At 44.6% G+C, this 17,179-nt stretch overlaps 1 protein-coding gene across 1 annotated transcript; it reads left to right on the top strand.

The window, feature by feature from the left end:
• Positions 1-4,248: 4,248 nt before the first annotated feature.
• Positions 4,249-15,804, top strand: LOC133130148 (tripartite motif-containing protein 16-like). Its single transcript, XM_061244457.1, has 6 exons — positions 4,249-5,095; positions 5,541-5,636; positions 9,557-9,790; positions 9,937-10,093; positions 14,402-14,452; positions 15,225-15,804. Exons 1-6 carry the CDS (start codon positions 4,280-4,282, stop codon positions 15,752-15,754), a joined length of 1,884 nt encoding a protein of 627 aa, XP_061100441.1. The 5' UTR covers positions 4,249-4,279; the 3' UTR covers positions 15,755-15,804.
• Positions 15,805-17,179: the final 1,375 nt, after the last annotated feature.

Below are 17,179 nucleotides of genomic sequence, written 5' to 3'. Positions count from 1 at the left end.
GTTCAATTTTTTTCTTGCTTTCTAACTCAGCAAGCTTCAATTTAAACTCCAACTCGCTTAATTGAGACATTTTATCAGTTTTAAAAAGACTGCATTCTTTTGTTCGGCAACCCTTTTATCTGCGACCTCGCTGACTTCACCCCAATAACAGGCCAACAGCAGCAACTCGTCTTTAACGAAATTCCCCAACAAAGACTCAGACGGCCTAATTAAGAATTTGTTAACTCTGGGATTCTCGTGTAATTGTACGAGACCCTTTTTACGAGTTGTACACATTCAAAATTCCAGTTATGACAACACTACCACGCATCACCGTTAGTAAAATACTTTGAACACAGGACTGACGATGGAAAACGAATGGAGCAAGCGATTGAAGGCCAGACAGCCAGACCTATCTCACCCTGCACCATTTAAACAGCCAGACCTATCTCACCCTGCACCATTTAAACAGCCAGACCTATCTCACCCTGCACCATTTAAACAGCCAGACCTATCTCACCCTGCACCATTTAAACAGCCAGACCTATCTCACCCTGCACCATTTAAACAGCCAGACCTATCTCACCCTGCACAATTTAAACGGCCAGACCTATCTCACCCTGCACCATTTAAACAGCCAGACCTATCTCACCCTGCACCATTTAAACAGCCAGACCTCTCTCACCCTGCACCATTTAAACAGCCAGACCTATCTCACCCTGCACCATTTAAACAGCCAGACCTATCTCACCCTGCACCATTTAAACAGCCAGACCTATCTCACCCTGCACCATTTAAACAGCCAGACCTCTCTCACCCTGCACCATTTAAACAGCCAGAACTACTTCACCCTGCACCATTTAAACAGCCAGACCTCTCTCACCCTGCACCATTTAAACAGCCAGACCTATCTCACCCTGCACCATTTAAACCAGCCAGACCTCTCTCACCCTGCACCATTTAAACCAGCGCCCGGCGGTAGGTAGATTAAGCGTGAGCCCTTACACCAGAGTGAAGGTAAGTCGTTCACCAGTAGGTAGCGCCCCCTGGCCGCCTCTTCTGGGCACCCTATCCTACTTCCCACCCTATCCTACCGCTGCCAGCCAAACGCCCAGAACATCAACTTACACGACACTGACGGAACGGATCTCGGCTCGATTTGGCCGTAACATAAAATGGACAGCAACAACAAGGTGAAGGAATTTACAGATATTTATTAATGACCTTCTTTTATGAAGACTTATGCAAGCCTTTTAAACAAATGTCCAAGCACACAACCAAATACAGGCCTTTTGGACAAGTGTAAAAGCCAACAACCAAACACAGGCCTACTTAACAAGTGTCCAAGCCAACAACCAAACATAAACCACAATGCCAGCGCGAGGAAGGAGCATTCGCCGTGCAGCCATGAGCTAATGTGAGCTCCCTCCAGAATGGTGAAGCTGTGCTTTTAAACCCCCAGCTTCCAGGTGCGTCCAATCCAACAATCAGCGCTGGCTCAGTTCTCCTTAGCTCCGCCCACCTTTCCGTTCCTGCAATCAGAACACGAGCAAAGAGAAAAACCCAGAGCGGATCGCCAACCTGGGTCATAACACACGCACACTCACACACACAGCCATACAGGCACACATGCATACACACACACATACAGGCAGACATACAGGCAGACATGCATGCACACACACACGCACACACATGTGCCTGCACACAGACACATACACACACACACACACATGCACACTTCACACACATACTGTACATCCACACATGCATGCAAACACACACACAGGCACACAACTTTGATTTCTGGGACATGTGGTGCAACATAACACACAAGCTAAACAATGAAATGGAATATAAATGCAGAAGGTAAAAACAGAAACCAAATGAAGGTGAGGTACTGTAGACTGCACAGAAACCTACTGGAAACAACCTACAGTTCAGTCCAGTGACCTCGTGTAATGTTTAAAAGTCACAATCATTTTTCCAAGTTATAATAATTAAAGAACCTCTTCGTGTGAGAAAATGTGTGTTGAGCAAAAAGTATGTGTTCATAATTTGTGCCACTAGTGCAAGCTACATGCATTACCTGCATTAGTTATCTCATCCCAGGCTAATATAACATAATCTGGTAGTGCTCAAAATCAGAGAAACAATTAACAACAAGTCATGTTATTGTGTTGTCTGGAGGGTACATCCTTAGCCTAAAAATAAAATTCAAATATGTGGGTCATGCTATAGGAAAACGTGGACCGCCCAACTCTGCCACAAAATAATAACGTCTTGGGGGAGACCTCTGATTAGTATATCCTGAGGATAGGATCTTCCATGTCCTCCACGGCAGTCCTATAATATGGAAATTGGTACTATGTCCTGCGCAAAGCACACGGCTCTTAAAGGGAATGAAAAGAGGACATTTGATTGGCTGTGAGTCCAGCTGCAACACACCCACTGATTCAGCATAATCCAGCTCGTTTCCCAGCTGCTCCACAAGGTTTCAGCTGTCAGTCCTCACCTCTGGTCATGAATACAGCAGAATTACATCACCACGCCCAGTGTGCCCCCGCCACACGCTACTGACTGCACCCATGCGACAGTGAGTCTGGAAAATAGAGCCCTGTTTCCCTCTGCACTTCAATAAGGGGCTTCACCCCCTCAAACAAGCTCCCTATTGGATAGTAGAGAGCAGTATAAGCTTTCAAACAGTGTATGGTATGTTTGATTTAAAGTCAGTTACATGCACACCAACCTGACATAGACTTCAGCGTAACAGAGGGATTGTTTTCATCAATGCAGATTTGCACACCCAGCCATGGACTATGTAGTAATATACAATCACTCGTTGAGGTATAATTGTTGTTTTTGTATTTTGCAGAGTGGGTGAATTTGGGGAGTGGGTGAGAAGAGCAGCAAGAAGTATGAAGCCTAGCAAGGACACATAGGAACTGACACACAGAGACCATTTTACATGCTTACATACTTACACACATACTTATACACAGCCACTGTTTTACATGCATACATACTTACACACATACTTATACACAGCCACTGTTTTACATGCTTACATACTTACACACATACTTATACACAGCCACTGTTTTACATGCTTACATACTTACACACCTACTTATACACAGCCACTGTTTTACATGCTTACATACTTACACACATACTTATACACAGCCACTGTTTTACATGCTTACATACTTGCACACATACTTATACACAGCCACTGTTTTACATGCTTACATACTTACGCACAGCAACTTTTTCACTGGTGGAAGGAGGATTTACTTACTGGTGGATTTACTTGAGCAAGGTCCTTGAGCAGACCTAAGAGTAGGCCTCTTCCTCGATAGTAAATTTGGATAAGAGCCAGGTGCTGCTCTGTGGCTCATGGCAGGACAGAATTTCAGGTATTATTTAGTGCTATTATCACTGTATTAGTGTTCAAATTATTATAGACTTTTTGTCCATTTTAATTTTCTTTTAGGGACATTGTTATGAATTGAAGGTTATTGTTATTGTACTTCTGTAAATACCTTCTTTTAAATCTATAAAATCTCTCTCTCTCTCAATCTCTCTCTGAAAAGCAGAATAGTCATTTCTGCAGGGGTGTCACCTGCCGTTTGGCAGGAATAGATTAGCACTGTTTATGATCGGCCCAGTCAGTGTTTGTGTACAAGGAAGAATATTTCAAATAGAGAAATTTCTGATCACCTGCAACCATTTGCAAGTTTGTGAGTTTTAAGCAAGAAAATAAACCTGAAGTGACTCCACAGCTGCTTGTAAAGTCACAGAATACCCCAGAGGCCTTACATGTGAAAATTATTATTCTTCAAAATTTACATTTAATCTTATTCTTTTCTTCAACGTTATTGGACATACAACCTGAGACCACTGTACATTTTCATTGTTCACCGAGCTCATTCTTTCCATGAATAATACGCTCAACAAAATACCTGAATACTCATATTATACTGTACATATCTGTGCATGTCTGACTGGGTACTGAGATCAGACGCAGCCACATTAAATCCCATGCATGTGTATACAGGCCTTTACTGCTCACAATACATTACTTTACATTGCATATCATTTGGCTGATGCTTTTATCCAAAGTGACTTACAGTTGATTTACATTAAGCAGGAGACAATCCTCCCCTGGGGCAATGCAGGGTTAAGGGCCTTGCTCAAGGACCCAAGGGCTGCGTGAATCTTATTGTGGCTACACCGTTCAAACCACACAGTCCTTCAGTAAATCTTTCCTTTGACCCTTAAGACTAAATAGTTCCTCATGAATCTGCCCTCTCTGCTCAGCCTGCTCTGCTCAGCCTGGCCTCAGTCCAACACCACACCTCCTAGAGCTATCTGCACAAACAGGAAGTCTCTGCCACTCTCTCTGTTACGCAGTTTCAGAGAAACTAAACCTCACTCAATCTCTTTCACGGAAACAAAACTCAGCTCAGTGTCTGTCAGAAAGCCACAGAAAAACTCTGTCTCTGTCAGTGTGAGCAGTGAAATGGCTGAGGCCAATATCTCGGTGGATCAGGACCAGTTCAGCTGTTCAATCTGTCTGGATATACTGAAGGATCCGGTGGCTATTCCCTGTGGACACAGTTACTGTATGGGCTGTATTAAGGGCTGCTGGGATCAGGATGATCATACTGGTGTCTACAGCTGTCCCCAGTGCAGAGAGACCTTCACCCCAAGGCCTGTTTTAAGAAAAAACACCATGCTGGCTGAAGTGGTGGAGAAACTGAAGAAGACAGGACTCCAAGCTGCTCCTCCTGCTCACTGTTACGCTGGACCTGGAGATGTGGCGTGTGATTTCTGCACTGGGAGAAAGCACAAAGCCATCAAGTCCTGTCTGGTGTGTCTGGCATCTTACTGTGAAATTCACCTCCAGCCTCACTATGAATCTCCTGCCTTTAAAAAACACAAACTGGTCAAAGCCACTGGAAACCTGCAGGAGAAGATCTGCTCTAATCATGACAAACTGTTGGAAGTGTTCTGTCGTACTGATCAGCAGTGTATCTGTATGCTGTGTGCGATGGATGAACACAGTGGCCATAAAACAGTCTCAGCTGCAGCAGAAAGGACAGAGAAACAGGTAAGAACTGAAACTAAAAATAATATGAATGCTTTTTTACAGTGACGATAGACATTTAATTTGCTTATCAATACAATATGTAGGCTTTTACCTGCATAGTTTACAAAGATTAATACATTTTGAAAAGGTATGGAACAACACAGTGATTTCCAGGTCTGAAGTCAACAGTGATAAAGATCAGGAAGTGAGCCAAAGTCATCTCTCTGTGACAGCTCTGTTCACACCCCTCACCCCCCTATTCTCTCCCTGAATTGGATCTACACGGCTAGAGCCGCTAATTCACACACACACACACACACACACACACACACACACAGCTTTACCTATAAGACCAGCACAATTCTACACACTGACCTGCTGTATGCCATATATTTTGTCTTATTTTCATATGGAAGATTAAAATGTAGTTGAAAAGTTCTTCATTGTATTGTCATTTGTGACACAGAAGCAGCTGGGGGTGACACGGAGTAAGTTCCAGCAAATAATCCAGGAGAGAGAGAAGGAGCTGCAGGATCTGAGACAGGCTGTGCAGTCACTCAAGGTGAGTACTGACCAGTGCAGCTGGTCAATAGGAGCACAGAGGGTGCCGCCCCACCCCAATCTGTCAGGGCAGACAAAAATATATATATACAGTGGTGTGAAAAAGTGTTTGACCCCTTTCTGATTTCTTATTTTTTTGCATGTTTGTCACACGTAAATGTTTCAGATCATCAAACAAATTTAAATATTAGTCAAAGACAACACAAGTAAACACAAAATGCAGTTTTTAAATGAAGGTTTTTATTATTAAGGGAGAAAAAAAATCCAAAACTACATGGCCCTGTGTGCAAAAGTGATTGCCCCCTAAACCTAATAACTGGTTGGGCCACCCTTAGCAGCAACAACTACAATCAAGCGTTTGCGATAACTTGTAATGAGTCTCTTACAGCGCTGTGGAGGAATTTTGGCCCACTCATCTTTGCAGAATTGTCGTAATTCAGCCACATTGGAGGGTTTTTGAGTATGAACCGCCTTTTTAAGGTCATGCCACAGCATCTCAATAGGATTCAGGTCAGGACTTTGACTAGGCCACTCCAAAGTCTTCATTTTGTTTTTCTTCAGCCATTCAGAGGTGGACTTGCTGGTGTGTTTTGGATCATTGTCCTGCTGCAGAACCCAAGTTCGTTTCAGCTTGAGGTCACAAACAGATGGCCGGACATTCTCCTTCAGGATTTTTTGGTAGACAGCAGAATTCATGGTTCCATTTATCACAGCAAGTCTTCCAGGTCCTGAAGCAGCAAAACAGCCCCAGACCATCACACTACCACCACCATATTTTACTGTTGGTATGATGTTCTTTTTCTGAAATGCGGTGTTACTTTTACGCCAGATGTAATGGGACACACACCTTCCAAAAAGTTCAACTTTTGTCTCGTCAGACCACAGAATATTTTCCCAAAAGTCTTGGGGAACATCAAGATGTTTTCTGGCAAAATTGAGACGAGCCTTAATGTTCTTTTTGCTCAGCAGTGGTTTTCGTCTTGGAACTCTGCCATGCAGGTCATTTTTGCCCAGTCTCTTTCTTATGGTGGAGTGAACACTGACCTTAACTGAGGCAAGTGAGGCCTGCAGTTCTTTGGATGTTGTTGTGGGGTCATTTGTGACCTCTTGGATGAGTCATCGCTGCACTCTTGGGGAAATTTTGGTCAGCCGACCACTCCTGGGAAGGTTCACCACTGTTCCATGTTTTCGCCATTTGTGGATAATGGCTCTCACTGCGGTTCGCTGGAGTCCCAAAGCTTTAGAAATGGCTTTATAACTTTTTCCAGACTGATAGATCTCAATTACTTTCTTTCTCATTTGTTCATGAATTTCTTTAGATCTCGGCATGATGTCTAGCTTTTGAGGATCATTTGGTCTACTTCACTTTGTCAGGCAGGTCCTATTTAAGTGATTTCTTGATTGAGAACAGGTGTGGCAGTAATCAGGCCTGGGTGTGGCTAGAGAAATTGAACTCAGGTTTGATAAACCACAGTTAAGTTATGTTTTAACAGGGGGGGCAATCACTTTTTCACACAGGGCCATGTAGGGTTGGATTTCTTTTCTCCCTTAATAATAAAAACCTTCATTTAAAAACTGCATTTTGTGTTTACTTGTGTTGTCTTTGACTAATATTGAAATTTGTTTGATGATCTGAAACATTTAAGTGTGACAAACAGGCAAAAAAATAAGAAATCAGGAAGGGGGCAAACACTTTTTCACACCACTGTATGTGAATATATATACATATACACTCACTGAGCACTTTATTAGGTATTTATAAGACATATTTTATAGACTTCTACTGCTGTAGCCTATCCACTGAAAGTTATGATGCTCTTCTACATACCACTGTTGTAATGTGTGGTTATTTGCATTACTGTCACCTTCCTGTCAGCTTTGACCAGTCTGGCCATTCTCCTCTGACGTCTCTCATTAACACGGCGTTTCTGACTGCAGAACTGCTGCTCACTGGATTTTTCATTCTTTTTTGCACCATTCTTTGCAAACTCTAGAGAATAGTGCGCGTGAAAATCCCAAGATATCAGCAGTTTCTAAGATACTCAAACCACCCTGTCTGCCAACAACAATCATTCCACGGTCAAAGTCACTCAGATAAAAATGTTTCTCCATTCTGATGGTTGATGTGACTGAAGCTCCAGACCATATCTACATGATTGTCTGCATTGCCACACTATATATATATATTATATTCTTTTTTTTTTAATGTATTTAGAATATTCGAAATATCTAACATTGGCTTTTCCGTCTGCTAAGTCACTGATTTACCAGACATAAACTTGTGTACATACATAAATACATAATATATAATGTCCGTTTTCTTCCTTTTTTCTGTAATTTGTGTCAGTCTTGGTTGGACACGCCTCGGCAGCTAGTTAGGATGGGCCCCTGTGAAAGATTTTTTATGAGCCCTTCCTCTGACAAAAACTGCCAACCACGACAAACGCACACACACACGTACACACAGCACCATTAGACAGATATTTTACAGCCTATAGTTTAGATTTTATTTGGCTCATGAGTTGGTTATTGGAGCAAAGGCCACATTGTTTGCGATACTTTAGAACATTTGTATTAATCAAGTCAGAAACATGGACCAACGTGGATGGTCATAGAATCAAATCAACAAGTCAATAAATCAGCTATCGATAGTTGGGATGTTTACAAAACTGAATCTTAGGCCTGTGCTACTCCTGAATTAATGTATAAAAATCAGTATTGCAGGTACTTATTCTTATTATGGACGTAACTCCTCCTCCAGCTGATTAAACTAAACGGGCCTAGCTGTGTGAGTTTTATGTATTGTGTTACTGAGGGATTTGTGAGGGAAATGCGACATTGGATCAGGCGGTAAGAGCAGTTGGCTGGCAGTCAATCGTTTGCCAGTTCAATCCCGCCCTAGGTGTGTTGAGGTGCCCCTGCCCAGCCAATCGCTGTTGGTGTGTGAGTGTGTGTATTAATGGGTGAATGAGAAGCATCATTTGTACAGCACTTTTGATAAAGCTGCTATATAAATGCAAACCATTTACCATTTACCAGATGCTGCTGCAGGGGGGCTGTTATGTGGGTAGGTCATTTTGTGTCTGGAGAGGTTGCAGGGGGGAAGTTTTAGGTAACGGGCTACTTCAGGGGCCGGGTTGTAAACAGAAGCTTGTGGGTTAAGAGCGAACGTTTTGTTTTCAGTTCTTTATATGGCTGTTACCTGCTGCTGCTTGCCACAATGTCTTGTCTTGATAACTACTGCTATTTTGTTAATAAAACATATTTTTAGAAAGAAAACAGTCGTTGGGAAAGTTAGGCTGTAAACCAAGAAGCCTTATCATCGCGGTGTAAGAATTTATCGTGGCGATTAAGGCTCAGCTACACACCTCACGGACACACATCGTTTTATATAGGTTTTAAATCATGTTAAGATCAACCAAAAAGATTTCATATAGATTTGCCTGCATAACGGAGTGCAAAACTGTGCTTCAGGTGCTGTTCAGGTGCATCGCCTTCCGATCACAAGGAAGTTATATGTCGTAGTTATATATCGTCTTCTCTGAAAATATTGCTCCACTTCATGTGAAGTGTTTTAGGTCCCCAGTATGCAACCATGATCATAAACCACATTCCTCAGGAGAAAAACTACCATTGCACGAATATTTATGGTCCCCCGTGTTCCCATAATCATAAGCCACCATTGGTACTGAGCAGAGGAGAAGACAACAGCTGGCTGATGGAAGAGCCATTTCAGGGCTCAGTCAGGGCTCTCCTCCAGTCAGCCAGCGAGGAGCCCAGTGTTGGGCCACTTTCCAGCCCTGTGGGGCTCCATCCCACTGAGCCACACTGTGGGGAACAGGCTGTCTGGGGTCCCAGTAAGAGCTGAGTGAAAGGCCTAGTTAAAATGTACAACCCTCCTCCTTCTGTTTCTCCTAACAGCGCTCTGCACAGACAGCAGTGGAGGACAGTGAGAGGATCTTTACTGAGCTGATCCGCTCCATTGAGAGAAGGCGCTCTGAGGTGAAAGAGCTGATCAGAGATCAGGAGAAGGCTGAAGTGAGTCGGGCTGAAGGACTCCTGGAGCGACTGGAGCAGGAGATTGCTGAGCTGAGGAGGAGAGACGCTGAGCTGGAGCAGCTTTCACACACAGAGGATCACATCCATTTCCTCCAGGTAACATCACTGGCTCTCTGACAGTCTGCACTGTGTACACTGTACATACATGGTGAGGTGTGTTCCTCTTTTACAAAGATCTGCTCCTGGTGTCTGCACAGGAATCTGTGTTCACTGTCTGTCTCTTTCTGTCTGTCTGTCTGCAGAGCTGTCAGTCCCTCTGTGCCCCTCCTGGACCTGGAGACTTACCCAGCATCACTGTCAGTCCAAACCTCTCTTTTGAGGCTGTGAGGAAATCTGTCTCTGAACTGAAAGAGCGACTGGAGGATGTTTTCAAGGCGGAGTTCAAAGTTTCTGGAAGAGGTTGGTGGACCCTACTGCAGAAAGTGTGTTTAGTCACTGCTCACAACACACTGATGAGGTGATCTGCCTAAGATTCACTCTTACAACATGAAAGGAACTTACACACCTTATATATTATTAACCATTGTGCGGGGTTTGGGTCTGTGGGACCTGTTTTCAATGTTTATTACAAGAAAAATTAAACATTTAAACATATTTTTTTGACCTGAGACACATTGGTCTGGCCTCATTTAAAAGAACACAATTTAATTTAGTGCACACTGCACCCCCCTTCACATTTATATTACAGACACTCACTGATCACTTTATTGGGTAGGCCTGTACACCAGCTTGTTCATTCAAATATTTAATCAACCAATCATGTGGCAGCACCTAAATGCATGAATGCATGCAGACCTGGTCAAGAGCTTTAGTTGTTGTTCAGACCAAAATCAGAATGGGGAAGAAATGTGATCAAAGTGGCTTTGACCGTGGAATGATTGTTGATGCCAGACAGGGGGGTATCAGTATCTCAGAAAATGCTGTTCTCCTGGTATTTCAAGCAGAATCTAGAGTTTGCAGAGAATTGTGCAAAAAACAAAAAACATCCAGTGAGCAGCAGTTGTGTGGGCAGAAACACCATGTAAATGAAGGAGGTCAGAGGAGAAGGGCCGGACTGGTCAAAGCGGACAGGAAGGTCCCAGTGACACAAATAACCACACATTACAACAGTGGTATGCAGAAGAGCTTCTCTGAGCTCACAGCACGTCAAACACGGATAGGCTACTGCAGCAGCAGCATATTGTTTAGAGCGACAGTGGCTCAGGAGATAAGAGGCACTGGCCACGGCGTGGAAGGCAGCGATACTCAGCACTACACCAGCAACACTGCACGTCAGGATCATGTCTCTGGATTGAGAGTGTGACGGTGAGTTTGAAGAAGAGGATGAGACCGACCCTCAGCCAGCCCCAGGACCAGTGCATCTGCAGCCAGCACATCAGTCTCTCCGTGAATAAAACATCACATGCCAGAACTTTTTCACTTTGCACAAGCTGGGGCAGGAGCTCCCCAAGAGGAAGCCGATGATGGCAGGAACACCATGAAGAAACCAGCCAGAGCTCCCACCTCAACTGTTGACCACACTCAACATCTACGTTTGTGTTCATGGCCGACACGTCCCTGGTGTCCTCCCTGACAAAGAAAGGCCAAAAGGTGCTACTCAGGAGTATGCTGCATAGGGATGGAGGATCTGTGGCCGTCAGGGATAGTGAGTGAGACAGAGAGAGGTGTTAGTAAAACTGCTGAAGTGTTCCCTCATTTTAGTCTGCAGCCGGTAGCAAGAAGAAGTGCTGCAATGTCTGTGGACCCAAGAAAGGCAGAAGAACACCGTACACTTGTGTCAAGTGCAGGAAATACACGTGCAGCACTGAGTGAAACTCTGTCCCTCATGTGGTGTGTAGACCACTATGAATATGTGTTGGGGCTCCTTTATCATTTCCATAAAATACTGTGTAAAATTAGTTTTTCCAATTTGTTCAGTTCAAAGCAATAAACATCAATGGTGATGAAAACCTTATTTAATTTATATATGTACAAGATTCACATGATTTATTCCTCCCATGTCTTGATTATAATTGATTGATTTTCAAAGATCACATATCACAAAAATCAAAAAGCACTTATATTGATAAATATGGTCTGGCAGAGGTGAATGGTAATTATTACCCATATATGCTGTCTGTATTGCTTGGAATTGCGACATCTGCTGTATTTATTTCAGTCTTTCAGGTAGATTATTTCTCCGTTGAAACAATGCTTCTAGGCAATACATTTTATACCGTTGGAAAGCCTGTTTATTTACATTTTAAATTGTGCCCCATTTGTAAGGAACATGCATTTGTGGGATGAGCAGCACAGCTGAGTATGTGGGTAGCGCTCATGAAAAATGTGCCAAATCTTCTCTGCCAATGCCAAACAGCTTATTCTGCTGTTGCGATTGACTCTTGTTTGGTGTTGTTTGGTGGATTGGATGATTGAAGTCTGTCAGTAAAAAGGAAGAAACAAGACATATTGGCAATTTTACAATTTATTAATTTAACAAACAGACAGGAGCCTCAGTAGTGTGTGGAAGAACCATACACAGCCACAACAGCCTGGCACCTCCTCATGCTGGTCACCAGCCTGGTCCCACACTGTTGTGGGATGGCATTCCACTCCTCAACCAGGATTTGTCACAAGTCAGCCAACGTGGTTGTGTTGGTCACTCTAGCACCAACAGCACGCCCCTGCTGATCCCACAAGTGTTCAGTTGGGTTGAGGTCAGGACTGTTGGCAGGCCATTCCATTCTCTCTACTCCCAAATTCTGGAGGTAGTCTCTGATAAACCCCCTGTTTATCAGAGTTCGGTCCCAGACTGTGGAGATACGGGATTGCCACTGGTTGCAGAATCTCATCTCGATATCTCTCTGCATTGAGATTGCCTCCAATGATGACAAGCCTGGTTTTTCCAGTGATGGAGTTGCCGCCCCACACCATCACACTGCCTCCACCAAAAGGTGTTACTCTATCGGTGCAGCAATCAGCATAGCCTTCTCCCCGTCTTCTCCACACTTTGACCCTACGATCCAACTTCCGTAGGCAGAATCTGGACTCATGGCTGAACGTAGCGTTCCTCCACATGTTCAGGTTCCAGTGCAGGTGTTGCCGGCACCAGTGCAAACGGGCCTGACAGTGAAGGGCAGTCATGGCAGGCCTCCTGGCAGCCCTATGAGCCGGAGATTGGCTGCGTACAGTCTGTTCAGGATTGTCTGGGCCGAAAGCCGTGTGCCATATGGTCCTGCAAACCTTGACTGCAAATCTGTAGAAGACGGCCTACGGTTCCTAAGTGCTGAAAGGGTGAGGAACCGGTCTTCTTGGGACGCCCACTTCACGGTCTGTCTCTGACATCGCCTGTTTCATAAGATTTGGCACATTTTTCATGAGCGCAACCCACATACTCAGCTGTGCTGCTCATCCCACAAATGCATGTTTACAAATGGGGCACCATTTAAAAGGGAAATGAACATGCTTTCCAACGGTATAAAATGTGTTGCCAAGAAGCATTATTACAACAGAGAAATAATCTACCATACACAAATTTCCAAACTTTTTGTTCAGTGTTTATTATTAATGAGAGGGGTGAGTGGCATTTCAGTCTGTCTCACAGGTTATATATTATTAATGAGAGGGGTGAGTGACATTTCAGTCTGTCTCACAGGTTATATATTATTAATGAGAGGGGTGAGTGACATTTCAGTCTGTCTCACTGGTTATATATTATTAATGAGAGGGGTGAGTGACATTTCAGTCTTTCTCACAGGTTATATATTATTAATGAGAGGGGTGAGTGACATTTCAGTCTGTCTCACAGGTTATATATTATTAATGAGAGGGGTGAGTGGCATTTCAGTCTGTCTCACAGGTTATATATTATTAATGAGAGGGGTGAGTGGCATTTCAGTCTGTCTCACAGGTTATATTTTCCTTGGTCCTGGAATGAGCTTCAGGCCAAGCTCAAACTTGATTCTCTTATTTCATTAAACGATCTTAATTTGAGAGTAATGCATGTTCCCATGTTAAGCTGCTACTGCTTTAAGTTGCATGGATATGTTTAATTCACTGTTTCCCTGTGTTATGTTCTGTCATATTGTATGTATTGTAATGCACTTTGTTCTGTATATACCTACATAATTATGTATATTATTGTAATGGATCCGTGATTGTGATTCTGTGATCTTATGCTGCTGTTTGACCCTGTCTTGGCTCGGTCTCATTTGTAAAAGAGGTTTTAATCTCAATGTGACTTCCTAGTCACATAAAGGTTTATATATTACAGTGTAGAGGGACATTTCAAGTGCTCACAAGCTCCAGATGATCCAGAATATCACAGAGGTGTTCAGTGTGAATAGGGATGAAATCTATAAGCGTACCCAGTATGTAAGGGGCAGTTCTTCTGGCTAGAGCATGAACCTAAATGTGTTCAATGAGAGCTTTGTTTAATCTTGAGAGAATAAAATACAGTATGACCAGTATGTCTTTGTTTACTAGGATGCAAGACACTGCATAGAGATGAGAGGAGAGAACACAAGTCAAATTCCTCAGTAGTTTTATGATGAAACCATCCTGTCTCCTCTCTCTGCTCTGTTTTACTGTAACATTTGAGAGCCATTCTGATACTGTATTCTGGGTGACATCAGTTGTCATTTACTTGCAGATTGAAACAAGCATTCAATTTCTCCAGGATCTTAGAAAAAGGTTGATCTTTTTCTCTTGTGATCTCTCTCTCCACAGTGGAAGAAGTCTCTGTTCTAGAGCCCCAGACCAGACAGGACTTCTTACAATGTGAGTCTGTAATTAAGCCTTAAATGAATGAATGAAGCAACCAGAGATTCTGAGGGAATATGAAGGGAGGGAGGGGAGGGAGGGGAGGGAGGGAGGAAGGGAGGGAGGGAGGTGAGGGAGGGAGGGAGGGGGGAGGGAGAGAGGGAGGGAGGGAGGGAGAGGGGGAGGGAGCGAGGGGGAGAGGGGGAGGGAGGGAGGGGAGAGGGGGGGAAGAGAGAGAGGGGGAGGGAGGGGAGAGAGAGAGGGAGGGGAGAGGGGGGGGAAGAGAGGGGAGGGGGGAGAGAGAGGGGGAGGGGGGGAGAGAGAGAGAGAGAGAGAGGGGGGGGAGGGAGAGAGAGAGAGAGGGGGGGAGGGAGAGAGAGAGAGAGAGAGAGAGAGAGGGGAGAGAGAGAGAGAGAGAACGGAGAGAGAGAGAGGGGAGAGAGAGGGAGGGGAGGGGAGGGGAGGGGAGGGGGAGAGGGAGAGGGAGAGGGAGGGGGCGGAGAGGGGGAGGAGAGAGGGGAGGGGAGAGGGAGGGGGAGGGGAGAGGGAGGGGAGAGGGGAGAGGGGAGGGGAGAGGGGAGGGGAGAGGTTGAAAATTCAATACAAGGGTAAAAATAAGTGAAAAGTAACTTTCAGAAGACACAAGTGAGTTTGACAAGCTTTAAACATCTTAAAAATGAGAACAATAAAGAAAATATGAGATTTAAATACATAAAATATGAAAGATGTATAAAATATGTATGATGTGTAAAATATGTGAGTGGAGCTCTCCTCTCTTCTCCTCCATCAGATGGCTGTCAGCTCACACTGGACCCCAACACAGCGCACAGATACCTCCGTCTGTCTGAGGGGAACAGAGAGGTGACCCGTGTGGGAGAGATCCAGTCATATCCTGATCATCCAGAGAGATTTGAGCGTTACACCCAAGTGTTGTGCAGAGAGGGTGTGTCTGGACGCTGTTACTGGGAGGCTGAGAGGAGTGGGGGTGTGGTTGATATAGCAGTGTCATATAAAGAGATCAGGAGGAAAGGGCGGGGTATTGACTGTGGAATGGGATGTAATGACAAGTCCTGGGCTTTGCGCTGCTCTCCCTCCAGTTACTATTTCAGGCACAATCATAAGGACACTGAAATCCCTGTTCCCTCCTCCTCCAGAATAGGAGTGTACCTGGATCACAGGACAGGAACTCTGTCCTTCTACAGCGTCTCTGACACAATGACCCTCCTGCACAGAGTCCAGACCACATTCACTCAGCCCCTCTATCCTGGGTTTTGGGTTGTTTGGTCTGGATCCTCTGTAAAACTGTGTGATCTGGGATGAGGCAGAGAGTGAAGGGAAGATCAGCTGTAATGAGAGAGAGAGAGAGAGAGAGAGAGAGAGAGGTGAACAAAAAATGATATATATATTTTTTATAAGTGGCTTCAGGGCACATCTCAATAGTCCAGAACAAAAAATGATTCCTTTTTCAAAAAGAGGAATAAAATTAAGTGGCCAAAAAAATAGGAACACTGGAAAGAAAGAAAAAGAACAAAAAAGTGGAATTCACGTGACCGCGTTCGTCCGTGGTTATCAGTGGCAGGCCGTCCAATCCGCTCCTTTCCCTCGGAAGTCCCCCTTCTCCGCCTTGTGGCCCGTCTCTCGTTAGAGAACCTCACACGCACTGGCTCCGGGTCTCTCCTCCTCTGTCATGAGCCCCGCTCTGTTCTCCAGCGCGGCTTTTTTTGGGGCGTCTCTCTCTTTCTCCAACTCGGCCCAGCCGCGCCTGTCCGATCAGAAATGATGAGGAGTGAGTGTTGGCGTTCCCCACGCGCCTCTCCCCGGTGGTGCTGACTCTCCCCCCGGCTCTCTCCAAGGTGCCACTCTGTTAAATACCATATTGGGAAATATACGTTGTTCATTACTTTCCCAGCTCTTGGCGCTGGCGCACGGGTCGTTCCGCTCCAGCGATCCCCGATCGGGCCACACCATGGTAACCAGGTCTGATGGGTTCTTTGTTCTGTAAATCGTGTGGAAAAGGTTTGGCTGATGCCAATAAAGCCATTTGAATGAGAGAGGGAGAGATGGGGAGAGACAGAGAGGGAGAGATGTGGAGAGAGAGAGAAGGAGATAGAGAGAGAAAGAGAGGCAGGGGGGATAGAGAGGAGAAAGACAGATATATACATACATATATGTTTACTATGTGTGTTTGGCTGGGGGGGTTGTTGTTGTTTACTATGTGTGTTTGGCTGGGGGGTTGTTGTTGTTTATTATCGGTGTTTGGGGGGGTGTTGTTGTTTACTATGTGTGTGTTATGCTGGGGGGGTTGTTGTTTTGACTGTAATGTTGTTATTGTCAATGCTTTAATACACAATTCACTTGTCAGGCAAATAAAGCACATCTGAATCTTGAGAAAGAGGGAGGGGAGGGGAAATTAATTAAAATAAAATAAAAACTTTTATACAATTAATAACTACATACTGAATATTTATTAAAATTCTGAGAGAGAGAGAGAGACAGTGGGAGGGAAAGAGGGAGAGAGAGAGAGGGAGGGGGATGGGGGAGGGAGGGGGGAGAGAGAGGGGGAGAGGGAGGGAAGGGAGAAGGGGAGGGAGAGGAGGGGAAAGGGGGAGGGAGGGAGGGGAGAAAGGGAGCGAGAGGGAGAGGGGGCAGTTAAAAGAAAAAAGAGGGCAGTAAAGCCAGTAAAAAGGCAACTACTATATCTGGCTCAGAATAGATTCTATTTTACAATCTAAACCAGTCTTCCTC

The sequence above is a fragment of the Conger conger genome, chromosome 6, assembly GCF_963514075.1.
Source record: "Conger conger chromosome 6, fConCon1.1, whole genome shotgun sequence".
Classification (NCBI taxonomy): Eukaryota; Metazoa; Chordata; class Actinopteri; order Anguilliformes; family Congridae; genus Conger; species Conger conger.
Note: the sequence above shows the minus strand (reverse complement) of the source record. Positions and strands in the feature narration are given on the sequence as shown.

Excerpts from the sequence above, each read along its gene's own strand:
- LOC133130148 (XM_061244457.1), top strand. The coding sequence starts at position 4,280 with ATGAATCTGCCCTCTCTGCTCAGCCTGCTCTGCTCAGCCTGGCCTCAG. Across the intron at positions 5,637-9,556 it reads AGGCTGTGCAGTCACTCAAG|CGCTCTGCACAGACAGCAGT; the intron begins GTGAGTACTGAC and ends TTCTCCTAACAG. Across the intron at positions 14,453-15,224 it reads CAGACAGGACTTCTTACAAT|ATGGCTGTCAGCTCACACTG; the intron begins GTGAGTCTGTAA and ends CTCCTCCATCAG.